At 42.8% G+C, this 21,014-nt stretch overlaps 1 protein-coding gene across 1 annotated transcript in view; it reads right to left on the bottom strand.

The window, feature by feature from the left end:
• Positions 1-14,280: 14,280 nt before the first annotated feature.
• SNX3 (sorting nexin 3) overlaps positions 14,281-21,014 on the bottom strand; it is a 49,119-nt gene continuing 42,385 nt past the window's right edge. The window contains exons 3-4 of the mRNA XM_023205966.3: positions 17,232-17,356; positions 14,281-15,023 (exon numbers count right to left, since the gene is read on the bottom strand). Of these exons, the coding sequence (XP_023061734.1) occupies positions 14,918-15,023; positions 17,232-17,356 (231 nt within the window). The 3' untranslated portion in view covers positions 14,281-14,917. The remainder of the gene's footprint in view (positions 15,024-17,231; positions 17,357-21,014) is intronic.

Here is a 21,014-nt window from a genome sequence, read left to right as displayed (position 1 = left end):
AAAAAGAAAAGAAAAGAAAAGAAAAAAAAAAAACAACAACTGTGGGTTACACTGGAGCTGCTTCTCCATGGGGCTGTTCTTCCCCACCTGGGCACTCGCTCTCCTGGAAGGTGGTGCCACAGGACATGTCAGCACCTTGTGGCCCTAGGTCACACCTGCTCCAGGTGCCTTTGTTCCAGTAACTCAATACTCAGATGATGGGGGAGTGGGAGGGATCCACATTTTCCAGCTGGTGGAGATCTGGGCAGTCAGCACAAGGAAGGGGGCAGTGAGGGATTGCTTGGCTCATGCTGGGCTCGCCTTACTCCCGGCAGCCCAGGCCTCTCTCTCTGCACACACAGGCTGCCCTTGCCAGCATCTCTTCTCTCTCAAGCCGAAACCGTCTGGCAGTCTCTTCAACCTGCTTTCTGTCCTCCTCTTTGGTGTCTTGGTGGTCAGAATTATCTGCAAAAAGGAAAATGCCTGCCTTACCTTCCTTTATTTGCCTCAAACCTGCCAAATCTGGGTCTAGCCCAGCTATAAGCAGAGGCTGAGCAAGCAGGCCCCGGGAGTGAGACTGGGCCCAGAAAATGGCTCCAGAAACCACCAGATGACCACGAGTAGACTGTGGTGAGCACTTGGAGTAACTGCCATGTGATTCCACCCCAAATCTGGCTGCGGCTCAACTTCTTTCAGAAAGGGAGAGGGAGCTGCCACCTCTGAAAAATCAAGTCAGCGACCAGCCCAGCCGCCTGCCATGTCCTAGCTGAGTTTCGTTTCAGGGCCACAGTTGTGAGCTTATTCTTCGCTTCGTTATGGGATCTCTGGGGTGTCGATTTTTCTGACTAGAAACTTCTGTGGCCTGAGTTCCTGTCCTGTGTCCAGGAAGAATGAGGCACACAGACAAGTGAAGGGTGAAGAAGATGAAGAGTTTTATTTAGTGTTAAAACAGCTCAGAGGAGACCCACAGTGGGCAGCTCCTCTTTCCAGGCAGATCATCCTGTGGAGTGTTGAGCTCTCAGCAGAGACGTGGCCCTGGAGAGGTTGGCTCCTCTCTGCAGGCAGGTCATTTGGATGTCTCTGCAGGTCTCTGAAGCTCCCAGCAGAGAGGGTCGTCTTTGTCTCTCTACCCTCTTCTCTTATGGCCATCCTCTGCCCTGCTCTGGCTGAGCCCAGTTTTCATGGACCTCAGAGGGGAGGAAGTGGGTGCCAATTGGTCCATGCGTGGCCACGGGTGCCAGGAAGAGGCACCACCAGTCCCCACTTCAGTCTGTGGCATTGGCAGCCTGGCCTTCAAGCCCTCTCTGGCCTGAAAGTGGGGCCTTGCCGAGGACCTGCCCCGTTCAGGCCAGGACTCTGTCTCCTGCTGCCATTCAAGGCCTGGGGGCTCAGCCCCAATCCCACTCCAAGATCAGAGCAGGCGCCAGAAGTGGAGAGAGGTCAGGCAGTGGGAACAGACACCCTCGAGCCTGCAGGGATGCGGAGGGGTTGGGGAGTGTCCTTCCTGGGGCCCCTGAAGGTGCAGGCTGCAGGGATGCAGAGGTCCTGCACCTAGGAGGGCCAGGCAGTGGGAACAGACACCCCCAAGCCTGCAGGGATTGGGGTGGGGAGTTTCCCTCCTGGGGCCCCCAAGGGTACAGGCTACAGAGACGATGGGTCCTGTGCCTAGGAGGGTGGCTGCAGTCTCAGCAGATCCTGCCTGCACCCAGCCCTCCTCCAAGAGCATAAAGAGGTTCGAATCCACAGCTGTAGTTTGGGTGGCTACAGCCCTGCCCAGGAGTCGGGGGACTTCTGCCTGCTCCATGGAGCAGGAGGCCTGGGTCTGCAGCTGTGGTTTGGGAGGCTGTGGCAGCTCCAGGAGTTCCCATCTCAACTAAGAAAAGGCAGAGCTCCCGGTGGGGCTCTCACTGGCTCTGCGGAGTGTGCAGTCCCAGCCGCGCCTCCCTGCTGCAGCCGGCGTGATGGCGGCAGCCACAGCCATCAACTTTGCCTTCATTTAAGTACAGGCCATAAGAATCGTTATAAATGAGTAATAAAATAACTGGGATGATAATTTAAATATATATATTGCCTGGTTTCTGAGGGGATAAAAACCGACTTACATTTTCTCATCATCTTCATATCCCTCATATTGTCTTAATTTTAGTTTTCTTTCTTAATTACCTTATTTTATTTTATTTTACTGTTTTTTGAGACCCGGCTTGCTTCGTTGCCCAGGATGGAGTGAAGTGGCATGATCTCATCTCACTATAGCCTGCATCTCTTGGGCTCAAGCGATCCTCCCACCTCGGCCTCCTGAGTAGCTAGGACTACAGGTGGGCACCACCACGCCCAGCTAAGTTTTGTACTTTTTGTAGAGACAGGGTCTTCCTATGTTGCCCAGGCTGGTCTCGAACTCCTGGGCCCAAGCAATTCACCCACCTCAGCCTCTCAGAGTGCTGGGATTACAGGCACGGGCCACCGAGACTGGCCTTGATTGTCTTATTAATGCAGATTCACGGCATGAAAGGAAGGGTGCAATGGTAAAACCTACCAAAAAAATTGAAACTAGATACATCAGCTCTGAAAAATCAACAAATTATTCTCTAGGACTGTAGTCCTGTATTTCAAAAAGGATTCTCAAATGCATGTTTTAGTGGAATTGGCAAATTTACTAAAATTTCCATTTGCTTTGAATTTTTATGTGGTGCACACATTCACTCTAGGAGGTGCTGCCCATCTCTGGAGAGAGAATCAAAGAGAGAAGAGGAAGCTTTATGACCTGACCCCCAGGGCCCAGGAGGCTGGATCTCACACAGTCAGTGCCTTCTTCCTCCAGAGAGGTGCAGTCATGGAGGTCAGCAGGCCTGCAAGACAAGGTCTGGACAGTTTGAAGTTTTTTGGCGGTTGGCAGGGGTGGGGCAGAGTCCCGCTCTTGTCACCCAGGCAGGAGTGCAGCGGTATGATCTTGGCTCACCGCAACCTCCGCCTCCCAGGTTCAAGCGATTCTCCTGCCTGGAGACAGGGTAGAATCCCAGACTGGTCTCAAACTCTTGGCCTCAAGGGATCTTCCCATGTGGGCCTTTAAGTTCTTTTCATCTACATTTTCCAAAAAATCTATCATGTGGTTTTTAATTTGCATTATTTTATTTGTTTATTTAGAGACATGGTTTTGCTCTATCACCCAGGCTGGATGGAGTGCAGTGGTGCACAGTTCACTGCAGCCTTGACCTCCTGGGCTCAAGCCACCCTCCCACCTCAGCCTCTTGAGTAGCTGGGACCATAGGCGCACGCCACCACACCTAGCTAATTTCCCCTGCTTCTTTCTTAATATGGAGGTACTGACTCAGTGTTTACATTTGAGGTTTTCTTCTGATTTCCCCTGCCTGAGGGCTTTGTCTCACAGTGCTCTTAACCACTGCTTCCCTGCAGGCCCTCCCCAGCAACAGTGCCTGGGCTGCGGACAAAGTGCACCAAGCAAGCTTCTGTTTGGTGCTGAAATGTGCGGGAATGTCTATGGGAAGGTTAGAGAGTGGTCAGCGGTGTCGCATTTCTGCACAAGTACAGATCCAGGATAGAGAAACATACTTCTTTTTCTCAGAAAATTCTTAGAAATCAGGAATACTTCTTCAAGGAATTGTTTTTATTTTTATTTTTTTTTTGGTCTTTTAAGCAAATTATTGATATGTGTGCAACATGGATGACTCTTAAAACATTATGTGGAGCGAAAGAAGCCAGTCCAAATAGAAGTGTAGTGACCAGCCCAAGTCTGGATGACTTCAAAGCCTGTGTTCTTTCAACCACTCTCCAAGGGCCCCTCAGCTCCCTGAATCCCAGGCCCCTCCCCTTGGTTTCTAGCCTGAGCCCCAGGTCCGCTGTTAGGGGAGGCCCTTGGACAAGTCCTTTCCCATTATGAGAGGCTTAGATGAGATTGCCTCTAAGATTTGTTACAGTTCTAACATCCTAGCACTTTCCAAGTCTATTTCTTTTAAAAAATTTACTTGTTTTTGGCCAGGTGCGATGGCTCACAGCACTTTGGAAGACATCCCAGCACTTTGGAAGACTGAGGCGGGCGGATCACGAAGTCAGGGGTTCGAGACCAGCCTGACCGACATGGTGAAATCCCATCTCTACTAGAAATACAAAAATTAGCTGGGCATGGTGGCATGTGCCTGTAATCCCAGCTACTCAGGCTGAGGCAGGAGAATCACTTGAACCTGGGAGGCAGAGGTTGTAGTGAGCCAAGATGGCACCACTGCACTCCACCTTAGGCGACAGAGTGAGACTCCACCTCAAAAAAAAACAACAAAAAATTAATTAATTAATTTACTTGTTTTTGAATAGTTAATAGTCACATGATACAAAGTTCAAAAGGATATACATGTCACAGACCAGGAAACTAAAGAGATAGGAGGACTAAGTGAAATATGGTTCCCTGGTCCAGCACTGTGGCTCACACCTGTAATCCCAGCACTTTGGGAGGCCAAGGTGAATGGATCACTTGAGCCCAGGAGTTGGAGACCAGCATGGGCAACACAGTGAGCCACACACCCCTATCTCTAAAAAAATTTTAAAAATAATTAAAAAAAAAAAACTAGTGAAAGTCAAAGTTTGGAATTTGGTTAGTAACAATGTACCAATACTAGTTTCTTTCTTTCTTTTTCTTTTTTTTTTTTTTTTTGAGACAGAGTCTCACTCTGTTGCCCAGGCTGGAGTCCAGTGGCACAATTTCAGTCCACTACAACCTCTGCCTCCTGGGTTCAAGCGATTCTCCGGCCTCAGCCTCCCGAGTAGCTGGGATTACAGGTGCGTACCACCACACTCGGCTAATTTTTGTGTTTTTGGTAGACAGGGGGTTTCACTATGTTGACCAAACTGGTCTCGAACTCCTGGTCTCAAGTGATCACCGGCCTTGGCCTCCCAAAGTGTTGAGATTATAGGCGTGAGCCACCACTCCTGGTCCCAGTGCTTGGTTCTTAGTTTTGACAAATATGCCATGGTCCTGTAAGATGTCAGCATGAAGGGGTATATAACTCTTTGTACTCTTACAACTTTTCTGTAAATCTAAAATTATTCCAAAACAGGCCAGGCGCAGTGGCTTACGCCTATAATCCCAGTACTTTGGGAGGCCAAGGCAGGTAGATCACCTGAGGTCATGAGTTTGAGACCAGCCTGGTCAAGATGGTGAAACTCCATCTCTACTAAAAATACAAAAATTTACCAGGCGTGGTGGCAGGTGCCTGTAATCCCAGCTACTTGAGAGGCTGAGGCATGAGAATCACTCGAACCTGGGAGGTGGAGGTTGCAGTGAGCTGAGATTGTGCACGGCACTCCAGCCTGGGTGACAAGAGCAAGACTCTGTCTCAAAGAAAAAAAAATTATTCCAAAATAAAAAGGGTTTTTGTGTTTTTTGTTTTTAAAGTAATGTTTTCCCTTTGTCCCTGTCCTTGAGCCAGCCAGTCCCCAAGCCAGACAACCAATGTTCAATGTTATCTGTTTCTTATATAATCTTTAAGATATATTCAATTAATATTAAATCTATATTCTACAAATATATCTCCAAATAGAAAGTGTGCTCTGAGATAAATTCCTAGAAGTGAGATTCCTGGGCATATAGTTTTCATAGTTATTGCCAAATTGCCTTCCATAAAAGTTGTAACAATCTATCCTTCCACCAGACAATGTGTGTGAGGACCTGTTGTCTCATCAACTCAGACTGTGATCTGAGAGTGAACTGGTATTCACTTACTTCAGTTTAAGTCAGACTGTCAACTCTCAAAGTGCTCTTGAACAAAACTTCTGTAGAAAGCTGCCACAAAATGGCGGCTCCATTCTCAAGGAGGGAGTAGAGGCAAGCCGGGAGTTGGCTGCAGTGGCAAAGGGCAGCAAGGCCATGAAGAAGCGCTTGCCAAATGATTAACATTCCTGTCGCCAATTACTACTGTCCTCAAGAGGAGAAGACATTCACAGAAGGGCATTGTCTCTGCTCCACAGCACACAAAGGGTCAAGCCTCACAAATTTGCTCCTAGTTGGGGGAAAAAACGCTCACAGGTCAAAGTGTTCAGATTACAGATCCAGGAAAATCCCTTTGCAGAAAGAAGACAGCAAATCCCCAGTGAAGTTGAAAGGACAAAACTTTCTTCACCTCAGAGACACTCCAATGAATAAACCGGTTAAACATGGTTTGGATTTAGTGAACATGAAAACAACTGGATTAAAGTATAATCTAGCTAGAAAGCAAAGGAAATGTGCTGAGAGAGCTAAGCAATGACAAAGCTGCGGTGTTTACATCTGTCAAGCAGGAACGACCATTCCAGGTTTGTAACTGAATTCTCTTAAATGTTTAATTTTTCTTTAGCTCAACATGAGCCTCTGCTCATGTTGGCCTCTTTGATAACACTGGCACCAAGGCAACTGTGTGAGAACGAGGGGTGTAGAGTCCAGGAGTCTGCAGGCACCAGCTGTCAGGGCGAGTGTTCGGCATGGGCCTTGGCCAAGCTGCACACAGTCCAGATTGGAGGCAGCATCCATCACACAGGTGCAGGTTTTAGAATCACAAAGACTTGGGTTTGAATCCCAATTGTACTTTTTACTGGCTGTGTGACCTTGGACAAATTAAACTCTGTCCCATTTCCTCTCTTGGTAAAATGAAGATAATACCCATCCAATAGGGCTGTTTTGATAATTAAATGAGGTAATACATGTAAAAGCCTACACCGAAACCTAAACACTCAATAGGTGGTCGGATCACCAATCTCTGTCTTTCTGTCTCTCCTGCTCCTGCTTCCCCTTGTACACACACCGGAGCACCAAGTGAACCTGTTCCACATCAGGCACTTCAGATCTTACTCTGTGACAGGAGCATTCAGAGTTTTTACATTAGGGCTTCTTAAACATTTTTGTAAAGACCCCTACTCACATATCTGTTTGTAAAAGTATAAAATAAAATACATAGGATTACAAAAGAAACCAACTTATTGAAGTATGTTTATTAAAATATTTTAAAACTTGTGATAAAATATGTGCTTCTTTGGAAAATGTTAAACAAGCTGGGTGCGGTGGCTCACACCTGTAATCCCAGCACTTTGGGTGGCCAAGAAGGGCGGATCACTTGAGGCCAGGAGTTTGAGAACAGCCTGACCAACACGGTGAAACCCTGACTCTACTGGAAAAAAAAAAAAAAAAAATTAGGCATGTGTGTGCCTGTAGTTCCAGCTACTTGGGAGGCTGAGTCTGGAGAATCGCTCAAACCCAGGAGGTGGAGGCTGCAGTGAGCTGAGATCGCACCACTGCACTCTAGCCTGGGCAACAGATTGAGACCCTGTCTCAAAAAAAAAAAAAAAGAAAAAAAAAAATTAAACAAGATCTGGGGGTGAGTCTGATAACTACAACAATTTTCAAGCAGTGATCAATGTATTTCAAGATCTGCAACAACAAATGTGATATAATTAACATACTTACATTTTTTAATTGGTGACAGTCAAAAGTCCTGCTTCTACTAATTCTCTGGTTTACTTCTACATTCATAATGGAAGAAATAATAAATTTCAGTTACAGAATATTAAAGGTGACCCCCTCTCTCTCTTCCTTAGAGCAGAAGAAAAAAAAGAATATTAAAGATACACCATTTTCCCATTCAAATTAGACTCCAGGTATTATAAAATATTACCTCTGTTCTCAAGACTACTGATAAAAGATACTTACAAACTGTCAAGCCAGCACTCCCTTATTTTACTTTTTTCTCTGACTTCTTTCAAGATTTTATCTTGGTCTTTGGTATTTTTGCAGTTTGAACATGACATCCCTAGGTGTTTTTGTTATTTTTATTTTTTTACCAACAAGGTTATTATTTTTAAATTTATTCTGTTTGGTGTTCTCTCAGCATCCTGGATCCGTGGTTTGGTTCACTAATTTTGGAAAGGTCTCAGCCATTATTACTTCAAACATATAGACAGTTTGAACGACACGGGTTTGAACTGCGCAGGCCCACTCATACATAGACTTTTTCAATAAAAGTAATAGAATGTGCCTGTCCCTTCTGCCTCCCCTTCCACCTCCTCCACCTCTCTGCCTCCCCACCCCTAGACAGCAAGACCAACCCCTCCTCTTCCTCCTCCTCAGCCTACTCAACGTGAAGATGAGGATGAAGACCTTTATGGTGATCCACTTCCACTTAATGAATAGTGAATGTTTTCTCTTCCTTAGGATTTTCTTAGTAACATTTTCTTTAGCTTACTTTAAGAATACAGTATACACGTAACATACAAAATACTTGTTAACTATGTTATCAGCAAGGCTTCTGGAAAACAGTAGGCTATTAAATTTTGGGGGAGTCAAAAATTACATGCAAATTTTCAACTATATGAGTGAGGGGTTGGCACCCCAACCCCTGCATTGTTCAACTGTATATATTTTTTTGCTCTACTCTTTTTCAGGTATTCCAATTACACATACGCTATACCTTTTGAAATGATCCCAGTTTTCAGATGGTCTGGGTTTTTTTCCTACTTTTTCTCTTCCCATTTCAGTTTGGGAAGTTCCTATTGACCTACCTTCAAATTCACTAATTGCTTCCTAAATTTGTCAAGTCTACTTATGAGTCCATCAAAAACATTCTTCATTTTTATTATAGTGATTTTGATTTTTAGCATTTCCTTTTGAGTTTCCATCTCTCTGATTACCCATCTATTCTTGCACATGTCTACTTTTTCCATTACACATTTTAATATGTTAGGTTGTAATTATCAAACAGGGAATCTGTGTCATATCCAACTCTGGTTCTGATTGCTTTCTCTCTTCAGACTGTTTTTTCTTTCTTTTTGGCATGCCTTGAAATTTTTTGTTGAAAGCCAGGTATGTTGCACTGGGTAATAGAAACTGAGGTAAACAGGCCTTAAGTGTGAAGGTTCATGGTAATCTGGCTAGAGGATGGACTATGTTTAATGTTTGCTGCAGTTACAGGTGCCAGAGGTTTCACCTTCCTCTAGTGTCTTTGCTTTTGCCTGTCTCTTAACTTTGGGTTTCCCTAGTTACTCCTCCACAGAGGGGGACTTATGCTATAATCCACTGCGATTACACTGGAATCCCATTGGTGTGGTGGTAAACTGTGGGAAGCGGGATATTCTATAATCTTTTTTTTTTTTTTTTTGAGACAGAGACTCGCTCTGTCGCCAGGGCTGGAGTGCAGTGGCTGGATCTCAGCTCACTGCAAGCTCCGCCTCCCGGATTTAGGCTGCCTCAGCCTCTGGAGTAGCTGGGACTACAGGCGCCCGCCTAGTTTTTTGTATTTTTTTAGTAGAGACGGGGTTTCACCGTGTTAGCCAGGATGGTCTCGATCTCATGACCTCGCGATCCGCCTGTCTCAGCCTCCCAAAGTGCTGGGATTACAGGCTTGAGCCACCGCGCCCGGCCATTCTATAATCTTCAGATTAAATCTATGTCTTAGTGGGCCTGTGAGCTTCACAAGTGTTTTTCCAGTGGTAGAGCTTTTCCTTTCTGGCCTCCTACTCCCTTCTCTGGCTGCAGCATTTCCAGTCTATTTCCTTGAAATCCTGACCCCTCTTGACTAAGTCCCCATCCCCGCCCCAATTAAGTAAGACAGGAAGCCTAGAGGGGACGGGCTAGAGTGGGAAGAACGCCCTTCCGCCAGTTGGGATAAGGCTCTGGCAGTCTTTCACCCTGGAGAGTAAGCCTTTGTAATAAAGGTTTTGGACATTGATCCTTTTTCCACATCAGAGCCACAGATCTTACTAGAACTTCACTGAGAATGTGGTGGGATTCTTGGAGGTAAAGCTCACGAACCTGTGGAGACCCCTCTTAAAGACTACGATCCCCAGGGACTTCTCACTCTCATACTCGCCCACACTCAGCCGCTAGCAATTCATTACCATCTAAGTGTTTCCAACTAGCTTATGGCTCCAGTAGCTTTTGCTCCAGATAAGCAGATTTTGGCTGTCTCTCTCTAGATAGCCCTGTTTCTCCAGACTTTAGGATGGTGGTTTGCCCTTCAACCTCAATTCTCTGATGGGTCCAAGAAAAGTCATTGATTTTCCATTTGTCCAGATTTTTCTTGTTGTAAGGACAAGATGATAACTTTTTCTCTTGAGAAAGGGTCTCACTCTGTCACCCAGGCTGGAGTGCAGCAGCGCAATCACGGCTCACTGCAGCCCCACCCTCCCAGGCTCAGGTGATCTCCCGCCTCAGTCTCCCAAGTAGCTGGGACTACAGGTACATGCCACCATCCCTGGCTAATTTTTTAATTTGTATAGAGACTGCGTTTTGCCATGTTGTCCAGGCTGGTCTCGAACTCCTGGGCTCAAGTAATCTGCCTGCCTCAGCCTCCCAAAGTACTGTTGATTATAGGTGCATACCACTGTGCCAGGCTTGGTGTCAACTTTCAAGCTTTTTACCTGTAGAAGCTTAAACCAGAATTATTTATTTCATTTTGGTCATTCCCTTCCATCCACCTGAACTACCGTGTCCCTTCTCGTCCTAACATTTGCCGTGACTACTGTACCTCTTAGTCTTTTCATGACTGGGTTTGAGGAAAGGGCTGGCGTTTGATCTCTCCTGTCTGTCAGCACTTTGCACAATCAAGTGCTTGGTGTTGCTAGTTGAGTCCACTGGGTCGCTTTCATTTCTGGCACTCACTCTACAGTAAAGAGCATCTGGGATGAGGTGTTGTTGCCCAGCACCCTCTAAGCTTCCTTTGTGCTTTTAAATTAATTTCCCTGGCCTCCAAGTCAGTCTTATTTTCTTAGCAAGGTTGGAATAAAGCAAACTTCACTTCCTGTAAATCAGGATTTACAAAAGTAATTTCTCAAGTTCTGATAAATCCTTTTTTCTCAATTTCTTGATTTCTTTTTGTAATGACTTAAGTAGCCAGGTAAGATCAGATTTGACCAAGTTCAAGGAAATCACAGGGCCTCCGAGCTAAATGACCAAACCTGACAGTTTTGGAATTACTTGGGAAGCTTTAAAAAAGAAAATCCTAAACTCAGTCCTAAGAGAGTAATTGTGGTGGGCAGCTATGTTTAGGAAAATACGATACTTCTAGTAAGCTGTGCATGTCCAAAAGAGCTACTTACACCTAAACTTAAAATCAAAACTAAAAAACATACTAGGGAGACAAAGTGAAAAATACTATTAGAAAAACCAAACCAAACCTATTCATTCATAACAAAGGATATAGGAATTGTTTCTTAACATTCACCCTTTCACTCATTCAGTAACTGTATTGAAAGTCATAGGCACGGCTGGGCGCGGTGGCTCACGCCTGTAATCCTAGCACTTTGGGAGACTGAGGCAGGTGGATCACTTGAGGTCAGGAGTTTGAGACAAGCCTGACTAACATGGTGAAACCCCGTCTCTACTAAAAAATACAAAATTAGCGGGGCATGGTGGCGCACGCCTGTCATCCCAGCTACATTGGGAGGCTGAGGCAGGAGAACTGCTTGAACCCAGGAGGCGGAGGCAGTGAGCCAAGATCACGCCACTGCACTCCAGCCTGGGGAAGAGTGAGACTTCATCTCAAAAAAAAAAAAAAAAAAAAAAAAAAAGTCATAGGCCCTGTCCACAAGGAAGTACACCAAGCCATGGCCTTTAGAATCAAACATCTTCACAGTTTATATCCAGTACCATCCTCTCCTGGTTAACCTTGAAAATTCTGCTCAAGCTTTCAAAACCTCAGTCTTCTCATTTGTAAAAATAACATTATCTACCTCATAGGGAAGTTCTGTGACAGAGATCACAGTGGAATTATTACAAACTTATTCTCTCTATCCTAAAACAGTTTTAACTCCTTTCCTAGCCTAAACACTGGCGTTTTGTTAATAATAGCAGCTGGCACCCACTGAATATTAATCTATATGCCAGGGAGTGGGCTAAACTCTGTCCATCCATAGCTCAAACACATTTTATCTGTAAAGGCCTGGGGGCCACAGCCTTATTCCTTCATTGGCCATATTCACCCCACTCATGTAACCAAAAAACGCAAAGCAAGTGGACACAACAGGACAGACTTTTAATCTAGGGTGGCCTCCTAGCAAAAAGGGCTGAGTGGAAAAACCATGGGGTGTAATAAAAAGGAGATGCTCCTCCTCCCCTAACATCCCTTCCCAAGTCATAATCACTACCAGGGGTCATGATGGCAGAACCTCTGGGTAGCAAATCAAATACCAGATAAACCTATTCTGGAACTGCCATGGTAAATGAGTAAGAGTGGTACCATTTGCTACTACTACTGTTGTATCCATGACTACCACTGTCAACTGATAACTATTATTATGCTTTTATATGTTCCGACACCGTTCTATGAATTTTACATGTAATCCTCAATGTAAGTTACTAAAGTTACCACCGATATTGACCCTTTATAACTGGCAGGAGTTGAGACAAGGCAATTAAATACTTAAATAATGGACACAGAGCCTGAGATTCCTTAGAATTACCCATCTATTGCTTTGTAATTCACTGCCAAATTAGTTTTTTTAGGAAGATTCTTACAGGATTCTGGAAACCCCTCCTATGTAGTTAGAATTATGAGCACCTGTATTTTTACTTCAGTGGGTTAAAGGCATAGTTTTACTATAAACCATGGTCTCAATTTCCTACGAGACAACACTGAAAAGTACCCTCCTCCATTAGGCAAAAACATGTTACCTAGAATAAACTTTTCGCCTACTTTAAAACCAATGACTTTTCAAGAGCATGCCTGCCCTTAGGAAATTGTGGTAGAGGTTAAAAGTGGGCAGGCTGGTACAAACCATCCTAAACCACACTATTCCTTATCTGTAAGTGATCAAAATCAAGACTCTATGTTGAGTGGAAACCCTGACATCACTGACATTTTTCTGTTGTGGGAGGCTGGCTTGTTCATTGTAAGAGGTTTAGCAGCATCTCTGACATCCACCTGTTAGATTCCAGTAACATTCCCTAGTTGAGACAACCAAAAATATCTTCAGACATTGCCAAACATCCCCTGGGGGACAAAATCATCCCTGGTTGAGAACCACTGCTTTATTTTAATGTTTAACAGAAAAAAAAAAAAAAAATTCTTTTGAGACAGGGTCTCACTCTCACCCAGGCTAGAATGAAGTGGCATGATCTTGCCTCACTGCAACCTCAACTTCCTGGGCTCAAGATAAACTTCCAGCTAGCCACCCAAGTGGCTGGGACTACAGGCACACACTACCATGCCCAGCTAATTTTTAAACTTTTTGTACAGACACAGTCTCACTATGTCACCCAGGTTGGTCTCAGAACTCCTGGCCTCAAGCAATCCTCCTGCCTTGGCCTCCCAAAATGCTGGCACTATAGGTGCAAGTCACTGTGCCTTGGTGAGAACCACTGCTTTAAAGAATTATTTGGTTTTGCAGAGCTACCATTATTCTGTTCTGCATACCCAAAACTGACAGCCTTTGACTTTACTTCTCAGTTCACTGAAATAAAATTTACATGTTGCTTAGCTTTGTACCTTCTTACTTTACAGTAATTGAAATGTCCAGTATTAGGGAACTGTGAAATACTGTTTGAGCAACGAAAGGCCTTATGGGGCAACTATGACTTCTTCCTATGACTTCCATCTGTTTGGTGGACATCCTAGTTTGGCCAAGACCTAAGCTTGTTTCCTTTTAAATGGACTGATCCATTTCAGAGGAGACGCCTCTGCTGTAGGAGGACAAAATTTCTTTACCTTGGGATTTAACTCCAAGTCACAACGGGTCCCCAAACCACCAGAAGTTGTACAGACTCAAACTAGAGACCACATTCTGGCTGAAAGGTCTGACCACAACAGAAGCTAGGCAGCAAGAAGTCATGTATTTTCTGGTATCTTATCACAGGCTACAAGACTGTGCCCTTCTCTTAAAGAGGATAAAGTGTGCTACTATCCCAAACCAAATTAAAGAGAAAGCACAAACCTGCTGACTAAGGAGAGTTATTACACCCCTGCTAAATTTATTTAAACAAGTCACTCAGTTGAACTAGGAAAAAACTTCTGAAAAATAGGAGAACTGGTATTGACTTATCTTTAAAAGTCCTTTTAATAAATGACTTGAGATTATAAAGCAGTTTTGAAATACGCAAAGTGCTTCAAAATGATTCAGTAAGTCTTAAGGAATACATTTTTTAGTATATCACTTTTGTTGTTGTTGTTGAAAATACCCCATTCAATGGGTGGAAGTATATTTGATGTCACCACTGTTTAAAGGGAATGGAATGACAGGAATGAGAAGTATATAATTAGTAAATAATCCCTCTCAACAAATGACTTAAGCAGTCACTCATAGAGAGCAAAGAACAGCTGGAGGCAACACAGTCAGTGCATATCAGAAATGCATTTTAATTTTTATTTGAAAACAACTTAAATTTTTAGACAAATGATTTTAGTATATAAATTTGATTTTGTTTTTATACAGAATATAAAGATTTCCCTCATTAATCTTCCATGTGAAGGGTATTATAAGCCTGAAGGAAGATACTTTCTGCACACAAGTATGTATCTTATGTGTGCAGTATTGGAAACCAATGGTGTAGTGCTCCTACACATAAATTGGGTCAAGTGACATCACACATTAAAAGGGGGAAAGAGAAATATTCTAGTTAATCAGATGCAAGAAGCAAACAAGACACAAAAACTGTGCAAATAAGACCAAGCCAGTAACTTTAGTTAGGACACTGAAGATTACATTGGAATAACAGGTTTGTGAGGCTATAGTGTGCACCACATTAAAACAGCAAGGAAGAGCTATTTATATAGAAAGGCTGGAATGAGGGATTTTCACTAAAGCAAATTAACTTCTTGTCCACTGCCAAAACAAAACAAAACTGAGCATATGAGTGTTAGTATACTGAAGGCATGTTATACCAGTTTCTGTGCAGCATGCTAAAAGTTAGAACTTCTTTACTGGTGGCTTATCAATCATTAATAGTCACATTTTTGCCCCTTCTTGCCAAATTTCAGGCATGTCTTATTTTAGATGGAGTATAGCTTTTATCTATTATTTCATCTTGTAAAAACATGTGAAGACAACGTTCATTCTGTGCCAGAGGATGACCAGCGACCCTAAGAATAAAAAATATTAATTTAGTCCAATATTTTATACAAGGTGGGGGAGTTCAAAACACAAATTTTAAGGTTAAGAAGCATGTATAATTTTTTTTTTTTTTTTTTTTTTGAGATGGAGTCTTGCTCTGTTGCCCAGGCTGGAGTGCAGTGCCTGATCTTGGCTCATGGCAACCTCCATCTCCTGGGTTCAAGTGATTTCGTGCCTCAGCCCTCTGAGTAGCTAGGACTACAGGCGTGTGCCACTATGCCCAGATAATTTTTATATTTTTACTAGAGACGGGGTTTCACCATGTTGACCACGCTGGTCTCAAATCCCTGACCTCAAGTGATCTGTCCACCTCAGCCTCCCAAAGTGCTGGGATTACAGGCACGAGCCACTGTGCTTGGCCCAGAAGCATGTACAGTTTACTAATAAGTATTATTCTGGACTGTCCATAAAGCTATGCACTATCAACTAATGGCATATTTTCTTTTGTTTGGTTCACAACTCTTCATTTAGAAAACATTTAATCACAAATTTTTCACTGCTTGTGGTACATGTATCCAATTAGCTTTACATATAGCTGGTGTATTCATAAGAAACTTAATTTTAATGTTAAAAGTGAAACATGTCAATTGATGTAAGAATCTTTTTTTTTTTTTGAGATAAAGTGTTGCTCTGTCACTCAGGCTGGAGTGCAGTAGCGTGATCTCGGCTCACTGCAACCTCCACCTGCCAGGTTCAAGCGATTTTCCTGCCACAGCCTCCTGAGTAGCTGAGACTCAAGGCGTGCACCACCACGCCCCACTAATTTTTGTATTTTCAGTAGAGACAGGGTTTTGCCATGTTGGCCAGGCTGGCCTTGGAACTCCTGACCTCAAGTGATCTGCGCACCTCGGCCTCCCAAAGTACTGGGATTACAGGTGTGATCCACTGCACCAGGCCAGAATCTATTTTAAAGAGGAGAAGATACAGGATTGAAGTTAGAAATACAATGAAGTTCAATAAAAGACCAAAATACTAAAAAAAACAGGCACAAATATCTAGGCATTTTGTTTTTGCCTGCTTAAAACCAGACTGGGCAACCAGACTCCTATTTTAGAACTTAAAAACATCTAATACAGGCCAGGCGTGGTGGCTCATGCTTGTAAGCCCAGCACTGTGGGAGACTGAGGCAGGCAGATCACTTGAGGTCCGGAGATTCGAGACCAGCCTGGCCAATATGGCGAAACCCTGTCTCTACTAAAAATACAAAAATAAGCCAGACACTATGGTGTGTACCTATAATCCCAACTACTCAGGTGGCTGAGGCATGAGAATCACTTGAACCTGGGAGGTGGAGGTTTCAGTGAGCCAAGATTGCACCACTGCACTCCAGCCTGGGTGACAGAGCAAGACTTTGTCTCAAAAAAAAAAAAAATTGGTTTACAGACAATGAAGATTGAGTGCTACAGTAGATAACCAAGGGCTTTATGTAACCCTTTCTCTTCTGTTTACCACTCATGCATCTTCAAATCACTACATAAAATTTAAAGTGTAAGCTCAGATTACCATATTCTGTAGGATTTGATTTACTTTTCCTAGTTTAAGGCCAATGCACAAATTACAGTGAGGTCTTTCTTGGCATAAATCTTTCTATCACTCTGGCTTTCTATTACTTTACAAAATAGCTGTATTTCAAATGGGAATAAAATTAAAAGCTAAAAATATTGGTTTGAGCTTATCAAGAGTTTCTAAAGAGAGAAACAATCCTAAGTCTTCTTACATTTTTAAAAGAATACATTTTACCATGAAAATTAAAAACGTGCACCTTTATACAAGACATGCTAATACCTCCATCTGCAATCAGACAAGATGATTGCAAGTATATTGTAAGTTTTATTGTTCATGCTAGAACATACCTTAAATCAGAAAGCATCATAAGTAAAACTGTATTTTTAAATGCCGTAATTTTAAATGTAATTTGCATAAATTAACCAAGAAAAACAAATACAAAACTTAGGTCAACACAAAGATGCTCATTTCAATCACTCAAGTGTGTTAATATTTATCACATGATATTCAACTTGTCAGATACTTTTACTTTTTTTAAATGATATGAAAAGTTAGGAAATGGCTAAAAGGCAACAGTGCAGTTTAGCTTAACATCTAAACTGTAAGTAGTCACTTAAAGTAGTCTCAAAACATACCTCACTGCTACACTTTGAGGAATAGGAAACACTTACTTGTTTATAAACTGCTCCAGCCCTTGTTTTCTTTCCTCAATAAAATTGTCATCAAATATTCCATCATCTCCTCTAAAAGGAAGCTGACGCAAAAACGCTTTCCCAGGAAGTGGGGGAACTACGACCTAAAACATGAAGACAGAAAATTCTTGATCATGATGACTGGTTGTGAAAATGTATACAGCACAGCATGAACACAAAGCATGTCCTCACTACAGCAGCCATCACCTGATCAAACTAGTTTAAATATAAAAGGGCAAAAAATACACTGAAAAAAGACCAAATGTTTACACAAATGCAGAATAGCCCATCAGACAAAAGCTCCTAACTCAAAGGCAGGGCCCAGAGCTTATATTATTTTTCTTGGCCTTATGGAAGCACAGGTATACAAAGAGAACACTCACAATACTGAAATAAAGGTTACCATGCCCCTCAGACACTTGTGATGCCACTTGGAGAAGGCAATGCCTTCTTGCAATAGAAACTGCAGAGATCAAAATCAACTCTCAATTAAATGAAGAAATGTTAACATTCTCTCTGCAACATGGTTAGATAAGAATTCTGGTTTCAGCCGGGCGCGGTGGCTCACGCCTGTAATCCCAGAACTTTGGGAGGCCGAGGTGGGCGGATCATGAGGTCAGGATCATCCTGGCTAACACGGTGAAACCCCATCTCTACTAAAAAACACAAAAAATTAGCCAGGCAAGGTGGCGGGCGCCTGTAGTCCCAGCTACTCTGGAGGCTGAAGCAGGAGAATGGCGTAAACCCGGGAGGCGGAGCTTGCAGTGAGCAGAGATCACGCCAGTGCACTCCAGCCTGGGCTACAGAGCAAGACTCCATCTCAAAAAAAAAAAAAAAAAAAAATTCTGGTTTCTTCAACCTCTTACCATCTGCATTATAGTCTTTCCTATTTGTGTTTGAGGTGATGAAAAAATATGAATAACTCTAGTTGTCACTATTCTGTTTCCTAAATTAAGAAACAAGTCAACTTTCTCCCAAATGACCTATCCTGCTGTCTTTTCCCAAAGACCTGTCATTTCTCCCTCCCCGCACTAAAGGAAGATCCCAAATTTTCCCCTTCAAAGCCTAACCAAGGGTCAACTCCTGCGATCTCTCCCTTCTGGGAATTATCTGGAGCTCAAATACTACTCTAGGCCAGGTGCAGTGGCTCACGTCTGCAATCCCCGCACTTCGGGAGGCCAAGGCAGGCAGGAGGATTGCTTGAGACCAGGAGTTTGACACAAGCCTGGACACATGTCTACAAAAATAAAAAAAAAACTTAGCTGGGTGTGGTGGTGTGAGCCTGTAGTCCCAGCTACTTAGGAGGCAGAGGTGGGAGGATCACTTGAATCCAGGAGTTCAGGACTGCAATGAGCTAAAATCAATTGCTGCACTCCAGCCTAGGTGACAGCAAGACCCCGTCTTAAAAAAAAAAACAAATTTTTAAAAATGTTATTCTGGAGCTCAAAATACTTGTTTTGATTAAATAGCACCTAGCTATTTCACAGGTTACTTTGGTTTCTCTATCCTAGCATTATTGAGAATCAGGTAATTTTTGTACTGGGGGGCTTTCTTGTGCATTATTTTCTTTCTTGAGATGGGGTCTTGCTCTGTCACCCAGGCTGGAGTTCCATGGTGCAATCATGGCTCACTGCAGCCTCCCCCAGACTCAGGTGATCCTCCTGCGTCAGCCTCCTGAATAGCTGGGACACTACAGGCACACAGCGTGCCACCATGCCTGGCTAATTTTTGTTTTTTGTGGAGATGGTGTTTCACCACGTTGTCCAGGCTGGGATTCTTTTCTTTAGCTGTATCCCCAGCCTCTACCCACTAGATATCATAGCACCCGCTGCTGAGACAATAAAAACTGTCTCTAGACAGTGTCAAATGTCTCCCAGGGGATAAAACTGTCTTTGGTGGAAAACCACCAATCTATCATACTAATGTCTTCAAATCAAGACCCCTGTCTTAGGCTTCTTGTGGTTATTTTAAGAAAAACTGGGCATACAACAGAAGCTCAAATATCTGTTAAATGACCAACCACTTAGCTGGATCCTTACTTTAAACCCAAACAGAAAAATGTGTAAGCAAACAATTAGAACAAGGAGAAATATAGATAGTAAACTGATACATATATATATATTTCTTTTCACTAATAATAAAAATTACACATATTCAAAAAAATTAAAACTTTAAACCTTTGATACAGTTTCTACACCAAGGAGTTTATCCTCAAACAAAATTCAATAGGGTAAAAAAGGGAAAGAACTTGACTTCATGTAGATTAACAAAAAAACAAAATAAAAACAAAAAACGAAACGTCCAAATAAACTTTATAATCCCTTCCTAGATTTACTCTCCCCACATGACCAATGATGAAGATATCTAAGGATTTATCTCTGTGAATTTATGCTAGCATTCTTAGATCTCACCCCCATGTTAGCATCTGTTTAGCTGAGAGTTAAAATCTGCAGGGACCTTTTATAACTGAGAAACAAAGGAATGCTAACCATTAAGTTCCAGTAGAATGGCTATCTGGTGGGCAGGGAAAAATATCTGTATCTATACAATCATTATTTAAAAAAAGAATCTAGAACCAGTGTGTTAAATAAATGACCACCATTAATTCAGGGTAGAATTTAGCATGAAACTTAAGAAAAGTATGGCTCGAGGACGTCGGTTAAAGAAAGAAGGAAAATGATAAAAAAAATTTAAGAATATATATATAATTAAATATATATAAATTTCATATATAAGGGAAATTTAAGAAAAGGATTGCTATATTATCCTCTGTAGAGATATATTCTTCCTAACATATTCAAACTAGTCATTCAAATGGATGGTGAGGTGGTAGGCAACAGGATTAATGACCTATAAAAATCATAAATGGCTTATCCAGCTAAGATTCTCTTCTACATCAAATTATTTTTGCTAAAGCAGTCTGAAAACACCTAATTGGAATTCTAACACCAGGTTGGGTGCAGTAGCTCACACCTGTAATCCCAGTACTTCAGGAGACCAAGGTGGGCAGATCACCTGAGGTCAGAAGTTCGAGATCAGCCTGGCCAACATGGTGAAACCCTGTGTCTACTAAATATACAAAAAATTAGTTGGGCATGGTGGTGCATGCTTGTAACCCCTTTACTCAGGAGGCTGAGGCAGGAGAATTGCTTGAGCCTGGGAGGCAGAGATTGCAGTAAGCCGGGATTGCACCACAGTACTCCAGCCTGGGCAAGAGCTAGACTCTATCTCAAAAAAAAAAAAAAATCTAATACTAATTAAAAGGTCACGAATGCAAAGATATGTGCATGCATGTGGGGTGAGAAACAGAATACCTGGTGAGCATAATATATTGAAAGCGAAAGTAAACTAGAATAAAAGCTAAAAGATCTGACCATAATACATGTCAGTGAATTTCTAGCTTAGTTTAACAGACCTTAGTTAAAAGTACTAATATACCACAAAACAACTTGATTACATTGTTCTTTCCAATACTGTAATATGAGTACAACTTTCACATGGATTTAACTCTCAATATATTTAACTGGTCTAATGTTAAATGTGAAGTATTGTGCCTCAAAGGACAACATCAAGAAAGTGAAAAACCAGGAGATCGAGGCCATCCTGGCTAACACGGTGAAACCCCGTCTCTACTAAAAAATACAAAAACCTAGCCGGGCGAGGTGGCGGGCGCCTGTAGTCCCAGCTACTCGGGAGGCTGAGGCAGGAGAATGGTGTAAACCTGGGAGGCGGAGCTTGCAGTGAGCTGAGATCCGGCCACTG

This window comes from Piliocolobus tephrosceles, chromosome 5 (genome assembly GCF_002776525.5).
Source record: "Piliocolobus tephrosceles isolate RC106 chromosome 5, ASM277652v3, whole genome shotgun sequence".
NCBI lineage: Eukaryota > Metazoa > Chordata > Mammalia > Primates > Cercopithecidae > Piliocolobus > Piliocolobus tephrosceles.
Note: the sequence above shows the minus strand (reverse complement) of the source record. Positions and strands in the feature narration are given on the sequence as shown.